General features: G+C 43.8%; 1 protein-coding gene across 2 annotated transcripts in view; it reads left to right on the top strand.

The window, feature by feature from the left end:
• Window positions 1-13,705, top strand: part of CERS1 (ceramide synthase 1) — a 141,142-nt gene extending 127,437 nt beyond the window's left edge. For both annotated transcript variants that reach the window (XM_063914534.1, XM_063914533.1), the window contains exons 6-7: window positions 8,426-8,568; window positions 13,433-13,705. In XM_063914534.1, coding sequence (XP_063770604.1) covers window positions 8,426-8,568; window positions 13,433-13,475 — 186 coding nt within the window. In that variant the 3' untranslated portion in view covers window positions 13,476-13,705. The remainder of the gene's footprint in view (window positions 1-8,425; window positions 8,569-13,432) is intronic.

Genomic DNA, 13,705 nt, shown 5'->3' with positions numbered 1-13,705 from the left:
ACTAGTGGCAGCAGCTTCAGCACGAGGTGGAAGTGGATCTTGATCTTTCACTAATTTTGGAACCTCAACATTTTTGTTCTCCATATTTTAATAGGCACAACTAAAAGGCACCTCAGGTAAACAATGGAGATGGATGGATACTAGTATACAATTATGGATGGACTGCCGAGTGCCGACACAGAGGTAGCTACAGCCGTGGACTACCGTACTGTACTGTGTCTGCTGCTAATATAGACTGGTTGATAAAGAGATGTAGTAGTAGTATGTATGTATAAAGAAGAAAGAAAAAAAAACCACGGGTAGGTGGTATACAATTATGGACGGACTGCCGAGTGCCAACACAGAGGTAGCTACAGCCGTGGACTACCGTACTGTACTGTGTCTGCTGCTAATATAGACTGGTTGATAAAGAGATGTAGTAGTAGTATGTATGTATAAAGAAGAAAGAAAAAAAAACCACGGGTAGGTGGTATACAATTATGGACGGACTGCCCAGTGCCGACACAGAGGTAGCTACAGCCGTGGACTACCGTACTGTACTGTGTCTGCTGCTAATATAGACTGGTTGATAAAGAGATGTAGTAGTAGTATGTATGTATAAAGAAGAAAGAAAAAAAAACCACGGGTAGGTGGTATACAATTATGGACGGACTGCCGACTGCCGACACAGAGGTAGCTACAGCCGTGGACTACCGTACTGTACTGTGTCTGCTGCTAATATAGACTGGTTGATAAAGAGATGTAGTAGTAGTATGTATGTATAAAGAAGAAAGAAAAAAAAACCACGGGTAGGTGGTATACAATTATGGACGGACTGCCCAGTGCCGACACAGAGGTAGCTACAGCCGTGGACTACCGTACTGTACTGTGTCTGCTGCTAATATAGACTGGTTGATAAAGAGATGTAGTAGTAGTATGTATGTATAAAGAAGAAAGAAAAAAAAACCACGGGTAGGTGGTATACAATTATGGACGGACTGCCCAGTGCCGACACAGAGGTAGCTACAGCCGTGGACTACCGTACTGTACTGTGTCTGCTGCTAATATAGACTGGTTGATAAAGAGATGTAGTAGTAGTATGTATGTATAAAGAAGAAAGAAAAAAAAAACACGGGTAGGTGGTATACAATTATGGACGGACTGCCCAGTGCCGACACAGAGGTAGCTACAGCCGTGGACTACCGTACTGTACTGTGTCTGCTGCTAATATAGACTGGTTGATAAAGAGATGTAGTAGTAGTATGTATGTATAAAGAAGAAAGAAAAAAAAACCACGGGTAGGTGGTATACAATTATGGACGGACTGCCGAGTGCCGACACAGAGGTAGCTACAGCCGTGAACTACCGTACTGTGTCTGCTGCGACTGGATGATAAATAATGATATAAAATATATATATATATCACTACTGCAGCCGGACAGGTATATATTATATAATGACGGACCTGCTGGACACTGTCTGTCAGCAGAATTAGTTTTTTATAGAATAAAAAAAAAAACACCACACAAGTGAAGTCACACGACGAGTGTTTAACTTTTTCAGGCAATCACAATATAGTATACTATACTACTAACTATACTGGTGGTCAGTGTGGTCAGGTCACTGGTCAGTCACACTGGCAGTGGCACTCCTGCAGCAAAAGTGTGCACTGTTTAATTTTAATAATAATATGTACTCCTGGCTCCTGCTATAACCTATAACTGGCACTGCAGTGCTCCCCAGTCTCCCCCACAATTATAAGATGTGTGAGCTGAGCACAGTCAGATACGAGTGTTTAACTTTTTCAGGCAATCACAATATAGTATACTATACTACTAACTATACTGGTGGTCAGTGTGGTCAGGTCACTGGTCAGTCACACTGGCAGTGGCACTCCTGCAGCAAAAGTGTGCACTGTTTAATTTTAATAATAATATGTACTCCTGGCTCCTGCTATAACCTATAACTGGCACTGCAGTGCTCCCCAGTCTCCCCCACAATTATAAGATGTGTGAGCTGAGCACAGTCAGATATATACATAGATGATGCAGCACACTGGGCTGAGCAGTGCACACAGATATGGTATGTGACTGAGTCACTGTGTATCGTTTTTTTCAGGCAGAGAACGGATATATTAAATAAAACTGCACTGTCTGGTGGTCACTGTGGTCAGTCACTAGTAAACTCTGCACTCTCTACACTTCTACAGTACTCCTAAGCTCCAGTAAATCAGGTCAATCTCTCTCTCTCTCTCTTCTAATCTAAATGGAGAGGACGCCAGCCACGTCCTCTCCCTATCAATCTCAATGCACATGTGAAAATGGCGGCGACGCGCGGCTCCTTATATAGAATCCGAGTCTCGCGAGAATCCGACAGCGTCATGATGACGTTCGGGCGCGCTCGGGTTAACCGAGCAAGGCGGGAAGATCCGAGTCGCTCGGACCCGTGAAAAAAAACATGAAGTTCGTGCGGGTTCGGATTCAGAGAAACCGAACCCGCTCATCTCTACTGCCCAGCTGTGATGTAAGTCCTTGCAGGCAGTGTATGGGTGGTCGTAGAGTCACCTGTACACACAGCCAGACATGCCGATATATCCTGATATGTACCATATCAAGTGTACACACCTGCCAGTGCACTACAGATATATATCGTTTGTCACTTCCCAGCTTTATGGTGCCCACACACTGCCGATATATCGAGAATGGCTGATATATCGCGGGTCTGACGGCCAGTGTGTACGAGCGATAGGTCTGTGAACGCTGTTGTTCACAGACATATAGCATCGGACCTGCTACACAGCCAACGACCAATAAATTTAATGATATATTGGCGCATCGTGTTGTGTGTACGGGCACTCAGCCGACTGCCCGTACACATGGATTTTTTATTTTCTGTGCCTTCTACTCCATTCTAGAGCAGGCTTGTCAAACTGATGTTTTGGTGGTCAGTATCTCCTTATATGCATTTCATTACCATTGCTTTAATTTTTAATTGGAAGTTGTCACTGTCTTTTTAAAATAAGGACCCTCTAACACTCCCACTAGAACCAAGTTCTTACATTTTACCAAGCAAATTTGTCCCTCTGTTGTATTTAATTGGAGTTGTATCTTGCGGTAGCTAGCAAGGGAAGAAGCCCAGGTTCCAGAGAAGTCCCAGGTTCCAGAGAAGTCACATTGGGAACAAATCAAGTGGAGGAGTAGAGAGCATTAAACAAAGGAAATTTTGTAGTGAAGAGTTGTTTGTAATAATTTGGTAAATATCAATCAAAGGGGCTTAGGGGTATATTTACTAAAGTGCAGGTTTTTAAGAATTGGATATGTCACCCATGAAAACCAATCAGATTCTACTTATCATTTATCTAGCTTCTTCTAGAAGATAATAGCTAGGATCTAAATGGTTACTATGGGCAACGTCTCCACTTCTAAAAACCTGCACTTTAGTAAATAGTAAATATATTTCTAAGAACGGTTAAAGCAGGAGTCAGGGAAGAATAGTAAAACAACAAACAAAAACAAAGCAGATAGTCTAGCACAGTGGTTCACAAACTCTGCTCTCAAGGAGCACTAACAGGCCAGGTTTTAAAGATATCCATGGCTCAGCACAGATGGTTAAATCATATTTAACTGAGGTACTAATTAAGTCACCTTTGACCAAGCATGAATACTAGGTGTGGCTATATAATAATAATAATAATAATAATAATTGTCCTTGTAAAAAATAAACCATTCTGAGTGAGTTGAGAGGGAGTGGAGAAACATTGACCTTGGACTATCCCAAAACGGTTGTGCAAGTTTCACCCCTCTCGCACAGGTAGTTTGCTGTCACACGCCGTTCAAAGAAGTTGTATTTTTCCCATGCGTCATAAAAATGCTTAGTTCAAAAGAAGAGCAACGTGTTCATTTAAAATTATTATTTACATTGAACAAAACACCACTGAATCTTTCCATATGCTCAGGGCCGGTGCAAGATTCCTCGATGCCCTAGGCAAAACCACAGCCCGCTCCGCTCCCCCCACCACCCACCACCACCACACACCGAGTACATACAAGAATTGCAGTAAAACCCAGAAAACAGGTTTTTACCGCATTTTCCTTTTAGTACATCCCGTCCAGCATGCTCCCTCTAATAGGCCCTACGCAGTGGTAAATATCTAAGAACGATATGAACGATATTGTTCGGAAAAGAACGATATATCGTTAATATCGTTTAGTGTGGAGGTACCGATGATGAACGATGCGCGTTTCTCATTTTTCAATGCAAGCCAATTTCAATGGTATCGATCATCATTCATATCGATAATTGTTCAAATCGCAGTAATCGTCCAGTGTGTAGGGCCTATTAGTGGGAACTTCAGGACAGGTTGCTCTAGAAAGTTTGCAGGAAAGAATCAGAAGAAAGAGGCAAGAGTTGTGGAAAAATGGTTTCATCCTCCATCAGGACAATGCTCCAGCCCACACTGCTCTCTCTGTGAAGCCGTTTTTGGCCGAGAAACAGATTGTAGTGCTAGAACACCCACCATACTCGCCAGACCTTATGTGACTTCTTCATTTTCCCTAAAGTCAAATCTGTACTCAAGGGAACCCATTTTGCATCAGTTACAGAGGTAGACAGCTGACTGATAATGTGTTACAAACAGGATTTACACAACTGCGCCTACTTGCAAAATAAATTGTCAGTATAAGTGAAAGAACCACGGAATAATATGTAGTATGAAAAATACTGACGTTTATTTGTATATAAATAATATAGGGTCAAAATTTGCTTTTACCCAAATGTATGAAAAAAATGATAGTGATAATCATGAAGTTGGGCAAAGAATGATGATTAAAAAAAAAAAAAAAAAAAAAATATATATATATAATATAAAAAAAGAAAATGAAAAATATAAAGTGGAAATGAAAAAATTAGAAAAAATATGTCTAAGTCCCAAAATGTCTGGTGTGAGCAGAGTGTGGCGTCCCACCTCTTTTCCACCTTATTGTCGTTTTTTACTATCCGGTATCACAGTATAGATTGATATTTCTGGATTAGCAGGAATGTTGAATTCCACAGTTAGTCACAGTATCGCTGTGGGGTACCCCAATCTGGACAGTGGTGGGATGAGGTGATCAGGGTGAAGGTAAAATTAAATATCCCCGGACTCCCCGCTAACCTCCTCCGTCCTGTGCAGCAGGAGACGTCCGCAAACACAGACGTCTGCCAGTGTTCAAAACCGGAGGGACGCGGTCATGCCTCTGGGGGGAAGGTATCGACGACTTCTGGACCCACAAGGGGACTGTCCGCCGTGAACCTTCCCTCCTACGGGGTGTATTACCTTTTCTCCTGCGCTCGATCCCGTCACACACTTCCACTCCTTTCTTCTGTCTTCTCTCAGCCTGACGATCGGTGCTCCGCTCTCAGGTCTGTGTCCTCTCGGCCGTGCGGCTCCGTTTCTCCTCCACAGTGTCTCTTGCGAATCAGTTTGTTCCGTCCAGATATATTTCAAAATACTGTTGTTTTCTCTCGTCCCTGCCTGCAGCTCCAGCAATGCACAGTGCAGTAAGGTGGATGTGGCGGAGGAGCCGGACCCTGCAGCAGGCTGGTGATGACCAGACAGACACTCCGCTCTCTGTAACTGTATTAAAGCTGCTTTCTTTTGCCTGCAGGAACAGCTCAGCCCTTCCAGTGGAAGGGCTGAGCTGTTCCTGCAGGCACAAGAAAGCAGCTTTAATACAGTTACAGAGAGCGGAGTGTCTGTCTGGTCATCACCAGCCTGCTGCAGGGTCCGGCTCCTCCGCCACATCCACCTTACTGCACTGTGCATTGCTGGAGCTGCAGGCAGGGACGAGAGAAAACAACAGTATTTTGAAATATATCTGGACGGAACAAACTGATTCGCAAGAGACACTGTGGAGGAGAAACGGAGCCGCACGGCCGAGAGGACACAGACCTGAGAGCGGAGCACCGATCGTCAGGCTGAGAGAAGACAGAAGAAAGGAGTGGAAGTGTGTGACGGGATCGAGCGCAGGAGAAAAGGTAATACACCCCGTAGGAGGGAAGGTTCACGGCGGACAGTCCCCTTGTGGGTCCAGAAGTCGTCGATACCTTCCCCCCAGAGGCATGACCGCGTCCCTCCGGTTTTGAACACTGGCAGACGTCTGTGTTTGCGGACGTCTCCTGCTGCACAGGACGGAGGAGGTTAGCGGGGAGTCCGGGGATATTTAATTTTACCTTCACCCTGATCACCTCATCCCACCACTGTCCAGATTGGGGTACCCCACAGCGATACTGTGACTAACTGTGGAATTCAACATTCCTGCTAATCCAGAAATATCAATCTATACTGTGATACCGGATAGTAAAAAACGACAATAAGGTGGAAAAGAGGTGGGACGCCACACTCTGCTCACACCAGACATTTTGGGACTTAGACATATTTTTTCTAATTTTTTCATTTCCACTTTATATTTTTCATTTTCTTTTTTTATATTATATATATATAATTTTTTTTTTTTTTTTTTTTTTTTTAATCATCATTCTTTGCCCAACTTCATGATTATCACTATCATTTTTTTCATACATTTGGGTAAAAGCAAATTTTGACCCTATATTATTTATATACAAATAAACGTCAGTATTTTTCATACTACATATTATTCCGTGGTTCTTTCACTTATACTGACAATTTATTTTGCAAGTAGGCGCAGTTGTGTAAATCCTGTTTGAACTTTAAATACTGGAGGTTTCTGGGTTTAACCTCTCACACGTACTGCTGCCACCCCAGTATTACTTATATAAGTAGAGCGTTGGTCACATTTACAAAGAAACTGATAATGTGTTACAGCATTACTTTGACCAAAGGAAAATAAGAATGCAGCGGTGTGTGGAGGCAGAAGGGAAGTACATAAAAGGGGAACTGAGTTAAAATTTACTTAATATAATTAAACATAAATTATAGCATCAGTCTCGGTATTTAACAGCCACACCTACATACTTAAAACCTGGGCCATTAGTGCTCCTTGAGGACCGAGTTTGGGACCACTGCATATCCTGGCTAGTAACATCATTACTGTCTTAGTCCCTTGTAGTGGTTTTTAGTTATACACAGGGCTGTAACTAGGTGTGTACGGAGGGGGCACCGCACATAGCGCTGCATGGTAGGTGGCGCTGTTGGCAGCACTTGTCAATTATCTGTTTTAATTACTTTCACTTGCAGTTTCCCGTTTCTAAAGCCCAGCATTTCCTGACCGCTGCTGTCTCCTACCCTGACCCCTTCTGTCACTAATACCTATACAACATTCATGAACTCAACTTGAGATTTCTTTGTTATTCAGTCACACTGTCCTTTATTACATTTCAAGGTGCTGACATACCCAAGATTCGAACCCATTGCCTGTGGCATTGCAATCAGACAAACTATTCATTGAGCTCTCTGCTCTTGCATAGAAAGGTAGATGATTCTAAGCTAGAGAATTCTAACTATTTGAAACTTATCTTTGTGAAAAAATGATCGGCTGAGGCGATCTATGTAGTGTGTGGCTGCAAGAGATTGGAAGTGTGACTGCACACTACATAGATCTGCTCAATTGCAATGCTGATTATTTTTTTTAAGTACCAGTAGCTTCATATAGCGTTCATAGTTTTTATGCAGGATCAAATAGCTCAATGGGTAGGGTGTTTGATTAGAATTCAACAGGTTATAGGTTTGAATCCTGGGTATGGCAGTATATTGAAATATGTTATTTAATAAAGAGTATTGTAACTGAATAACAAGTTAAGTACATGAATGTGGTATAAAGAGTATTTGTGTCCAAATCCATTTTCTTATAGTGGTCTATAAATGTGTGAGTATTATCTATAGATAATATAATATAACATATTATAATATATTATATTATATATAAAATGTTGGAAGGGGCATCATAGCATGGGCTTTCTCTAGGAGAAGGGGGGGGAGGGTTGGGGGGAATGTCCCAATAATTCTCTCCCTTGCACAGGACATCAAGCTGTCTAGCTACGGCTCTGGTTATACATATTTGTATGTATTTATTTATTACCAGTTATTTATATAGCGCACACATATTCTGCAACGCTTTACACACACACACACACACAGACACACACACACACACACACACACACACACACACACACACACACACGGGTTACTTTTGTTGGGAGCCAATTAACCTAGCAGTATATTTTTGGATTGTGGGAGGAAACCGGAGTACCCGGAAGAAACCCACGCAAGCACAGGGAGAATATACAAACTCCACACAGTTAGGGCCATGGTGGGAATCGAACCCATGACCTCAGTGCTGTGATGCAGTAATGCTAACCATTACACCATCCATATGTTTGTTTTGTATAAATAGATGAGCAATGAAATCAGCTGTGACACTGTAACTGCTAGACTATTAACATTTTCTATCCTCACCAATTAATATATTTCTGCTTTTCCTCTTAGTACATTGTAATGTTTGTAGTGAAAGTCTTAACGGGCCAGGTTAAAGAAGTGAATGATGTCCGAGAATATGATAATTCTAAAGATCAGAAAATAGACGACCAAGATCATACCAAGACACCTAGACATAAGGACTACATAAACAAGTAAGAATAAAGGCCATGTTCGGATTAGTGGGGGGGGGGGGGGTTTACAATGTTTTGTCATTGTCTTTTTTTCTTTTTCTTTTCTTTTTTTATATATAACAGAACTGAAATATGAAAAAAGTACACATTAGCAAAAACTATTTTGAAACAAATCGACCAGGTTCAGCTAAGTTTAAGCTATTTGAATTTGCACATTTTAATGCGTACTACCAACCCAAACAGCAATCCACTAAGTTTGAACCACAAAATAGTTTCTGTCCATCATACCAGTGAAATTTTAGAGCATTTCCAACCAGGTTCAAATTTGCAAGTATCATAGGTGATCCTTGTCAGGAAGTGCTCTTTTCCATTTGGGGATTAAAGTTGCTTAACGTCACCTTGGGCCTCATGCAGAGTTGTCTTCAGTTGAGCCCCAAAGCACAAGCACATTTTGTGTTGACAACACATTTTGCATGAACATGAACATGCAAAGCTTCAACAATGGCAAGTGTCAGCAGCATATACACACCCAGGTTTATTCCCATATTTATAGCCAGTTATTAAAAAAAAAATTACATTGGCTATAAAGCATTAATAATATTCTTCTCTAATACATCAGAATTAATTCCCCATATTATGTATGACAAAATAACATAAAATATTACCAAATACATAGAAGCATAATGTATACCCGTGTAATGAAGAAATCTTCAGTAAGCATTATTAGTAAATTCACAAGCTGCCAATCACAAGCAGTGCTTCTGATTGTCGTCATCATCATCATCTTCATCTATTTGCACCTGCCTTTGGCCATCTGCAAATACAGGTTGAGTATCCCATATCCAAATATTCCGAAATACGGAATATTCCGAAATACGGACTTTTTTGAGTGAGAGTGAAATAGTGAAACCTTTGTTTTTTGATGGCTCAATGTACACAAACTTTGTTTAATACACAAAGTTATTAAAAATATTGTATTAAATGACCTTCAGGCTGTGTATATAAGGTGTATATGAAACATAAATAAATTGTGTGAATGTACACACACTTTGTTTAATGCACAAAGTTATAAAAAATATTGGCTAAAATTGACTTCAGGCTGTGTTTATAAGGTGTATATGAAACATAAATGCATTCTGTGCTTAGACTTAGGTCCCATCACCATGATATCTCATTATGGTATGCAATTATTCCAAAATAAGGAAAAATCCGATATCCAAAATACCTCAGGTCCCAAGCATTTTGGATAAGCGATACTCAACCTGTAATACAACTTTCTTAAGTGTCTATGCCTCTGTGTTCTGGTATGCATATGTGTACAATTGCTTGAACACATTCTTATTGTGCTTGGCCTACAATTTATTAGGCATACCTCCCAACTGTCCCGATTTTCGCGGGACATTCACATTTTTGGGGGACTGTTCTGCTGTCCCATCGGCAGGCATATGCCTTTCAAAAGGAACATCAAGTTCCGAAACGTGTTGGTGCCAGCACTTCCAGGGACAGTGGAGATTTTACAAGGGAGGACTTTTAGATCTGGGAGCTTGTGCAGGGTAAGTCCCAGTGGCGTAACTACTGCCCCTGCAGCCCTCGCGGTGGCTTGGGGGCGAGGGGCTGTGGGAGCGCCACTGATTTAGCGCAGATTGACATGCGGACGAGCGTCCGCATATCAATCTGCTGTCTCCTCCTTCCCTCCGCTGCTGTAAGGAGGGACACGGAGGACACAGCGCGCGCCTCTCCTGTGTCCCTCCCGGGGCTCCGGCGGGTATAATAAAGGAAGTGCAGTTCGTGAGCTCTGATTGGCTCACGAACCGACACTTCCTTTAACAGATCGCCGGAGACCCAGGAGGGACACAGGAGAGGCGTGCGCTGTGCCCTCCGTGTCCCTCCAGCACAAAACAGCGTGGGGGGGGGAGGCACTGGGGGAGCATATGCGGCACAGGGGGAGGGGGGCTTATGTGGCACTGGGGGCATATGTGGCACAGGGGTAGGGGGGCTTATGTGGCACTGGGGGGTATATGTGTACCTGGCACAATGGGGGTGAAGGGGGCTGTATTTGGCACTGGGGGCATGTGAGTACCTGGCACTGTGGGGGAATATCTGGCACAGGGGGCATATGTGGCACTGGGGGGTATATGTGTACCTGACACATGGGAGCGGGGGGCTATATTTGGCACTGGGGGCATGTGAGTACCTGGCACTGTGGGGAAATATCTGGCACTGGGGGCATATGTGGCACTGGGAGAGCACAGCCCTAGCAACAAGCACTACCCCCTGGCAACGAGCATGACACCCCTGGCAACGAGCATGACACCCAGTGCATGAAACCCCTGGCAACGAGCATGACACCCTGAGCATGAAAACCCCTGGCAACGAGCAGGTAATTTAAAAGTAATTAGAAGCCTTACTATAGGACTTAATGTGTAATGGGCATCACGGTGTGTGGCATAATGTATCACGGACATTGCGGTGTGTGTCATAATGTGTCACAGACATTACGGTGGGTGGCATACTATATCACGGGCATTGTGGTATGTGGTATAATGTCTCAGGGGCATTGCATTGTGGCATAATGTATAACGGGCATTGCGGTGTGTGGCATAGGGTATAACAGGCATTGCAGTATGTGTCACAGGCATTACGGTGTATGGTATACTATATCACGGGCATTGTGATATGTGGTATAATGTCTCAGGGTCATTGCAGTGTGTGGCATAATGTATCACACATAATGTATCATAATGTATCACGGACATTGCGGTGTGTGTCATAATGTGCCAGGCATTACGGTGTGTTGTATACTATATCACGAGCATTGTGGTATGTGGTATAATGTCTCAGGGTCATTGCGGTGTGTGTCATAATGTGTCACAGACATTGTATGTGCTATAATGTATCAGGGGCATTGCAGTGTGTAGCATAATGTATAACGGGCATTGCGATTCCTGTCATAATGTGTCACAGGCATTACGGTGTGTGGATAATGTGTCGGGGGCATTACGGTGTGTGCATTATTGTGTGTGGCATAATGTCTAAGGGCCATTGCAGTATGTGGCATAATGTATACTGGGCATTACTATAAGGAGGAAAAATTACAAATAATGTAAGGGGCATGAATCAGGATTATTTTTCTTTCTTGTGGTGGCTAACGTCTGGGCGTGCAGGTTGCAAAACTGGGGTATGAGGTAGTCTTTTCCTGCAAAGCCACGCCCCTTTATGCAAAGCCACGCCCGAAGTGGCCTTTAACCCCTTTTGCATGGCTGCCGCCTTCCCAGGGCTTCCGGCGTCTTCATCTGGTGGACGGTAGCTGTTAAGCTCTTTTGCATAGCCGCTGACCATCCAGGACTTCCACGGCGTCTTCTTTCTTCAGGAGCTCTTCACTGCTCCTCCTCCTCAGTTGGACTGACGCCCCTGCCTCACGCTGACTTATATAAGTCAGCCAGAGGGGGAAATGATGCAGCGAGCCGTGATTGGCTCGTGGCGGCCTTCTTGAATTTAAAAAATGACACTGAGCCACCATTTTTGAAACTGGTACCGCTCCGCTGCCAAACTCTGCAGAATGACAGGCAGGGATCTCGGTTCCCTGACTGCCGCTAATACTACCACCTCCGCCGCGTCCCGCCACCCGCACCTCCGCCACATCCTGCTGCCCGCACCTCCACCGCATCCCGCCACCACTGACGCACGCACCTCCGCCGCGTCCACACAGTGATAACAGCGGATCCAGTGACGGATCCGCTGGCCAATGACTGTGGCCTCACTGACAGGGGCGTGCTTTCATGGGTTGGTGCCGCTTTCCAATGTATTTTCAATGGGCTTTTCCTGCCCATAGCTTGGGGGGTCATTCCGAGTTGTTCGCTCGTTGCCGATTTTCGCAACAGAGCGATTAAGGCAAAAATGCGCATGCGCATGGTACGCAGTGCGCATGCGCTAAGTATTTTAGCACATAACTTAGTAGATTTAGTCACGTCCGAACAAAGAATTTTCATCGTTGAAGTGATCGGAGTGTGATCGACAGGAAATAGGTGTTTCTGGGCGGAAACTGACCGTTTTTTGGGAGTGTGCGGAAAACGCAGGCGTGCCAGAATAAAACGCGGGAGTGTCTGGAGAAACGGGGGAGTGTCTGGGCGAACGCAGGGCGTGTTTGTGACGTCAAACCAGGAACGAAACGGGCTGAGCTGATCGCAGTGTAGGAGTAAGTCTCGAGCTACTCAGAAACTGCTAAGAATTTTCTATTCGCAATTCTGCTAATCTTTCGTTCGCAATTCTGCTAAGCTAAGATACACTCCCAGAGGGCGGCGGCTTAGCGTGTGCAATGCTGCTAAAATCTGCTAGCGAGCGATCAACTCGGAATGAGGGCCTTGGTCCCATCCGCGCCCGCTCCGGCCCCTTTCCCATTGACAACGCGAGGCATCACGATCGGTGCCTCCCAACCTCATCTACACAGTGATAAGGATTAGATTAATATAAAGGAGATACTTATGACAGAATATGTGTCATAAGTATCTTCTTTGTATTATTTGAATCATTAATGACAGGGGAGGCACTGCCTCCCCTGACTGTACGTCCCTGATTCACAGGGGACAGAGGGACTGGTGGCATGCCAGCAGCTCACAGAGCACTGGCCATGCCCCCACTGTGACGATAACGAGAGGCGTGGCAGGTGGTCGCGGCATTGCTGTGAAGTCATGCCCCCTTTTACCGAGGCCATGCAGCCTTTTCGGGCAGGCACGGCTTTGCCGCACAGTACTGTCCCGCTTCTTAGAAATTCAAAGTTAGGAGGTATGTGTTAGGATTTCATAGAAAATTGTACTATAAGCTGGTTGTTTCATTCCTTCATACCTCATATACTATATTAACATTATTTGTATCCTGTTATCTATAGGCAGTCCATGGCAAATGGATTTGTAAAGAAGAAGAGAGTATAGTGATGGCATACTACAGTCACATGTCCACCGGTCTTACCTCTGCCCAGAGAAGAGTCTTGTTTCCATGTGCTTCCGCAATGTGTTACAACGAACTGAATCGTTTTTAATTTGACTACTGTATTATAAGATCCATAACATATTTTCCTCATCCTGAAACTAAAGTATTAATATGTCATCAGTCACTAATTCATCAGCTATGGTTTTTATTAAGTTATCAATTGATGCTGAGT

Source organism: Pseudophryne corroboree, chromosome 1 (genome assembly GCF_028390025.1).
Source record: "Pseudophryne corroboree isolate aPseCor3 chromosome 1, aPseCor3.hap2, whole genome shotgun sequence".
NCBI classification, from domain to species: Eukaryota; Metazoa; Chordata; class Amphibia; order Anura; family Myobatrachidae; genus Pseudophryne; species Pseudophryne corroboree.
This window is presented reverse-complemented; position numbering and strand designations above follow the sequence as displayed.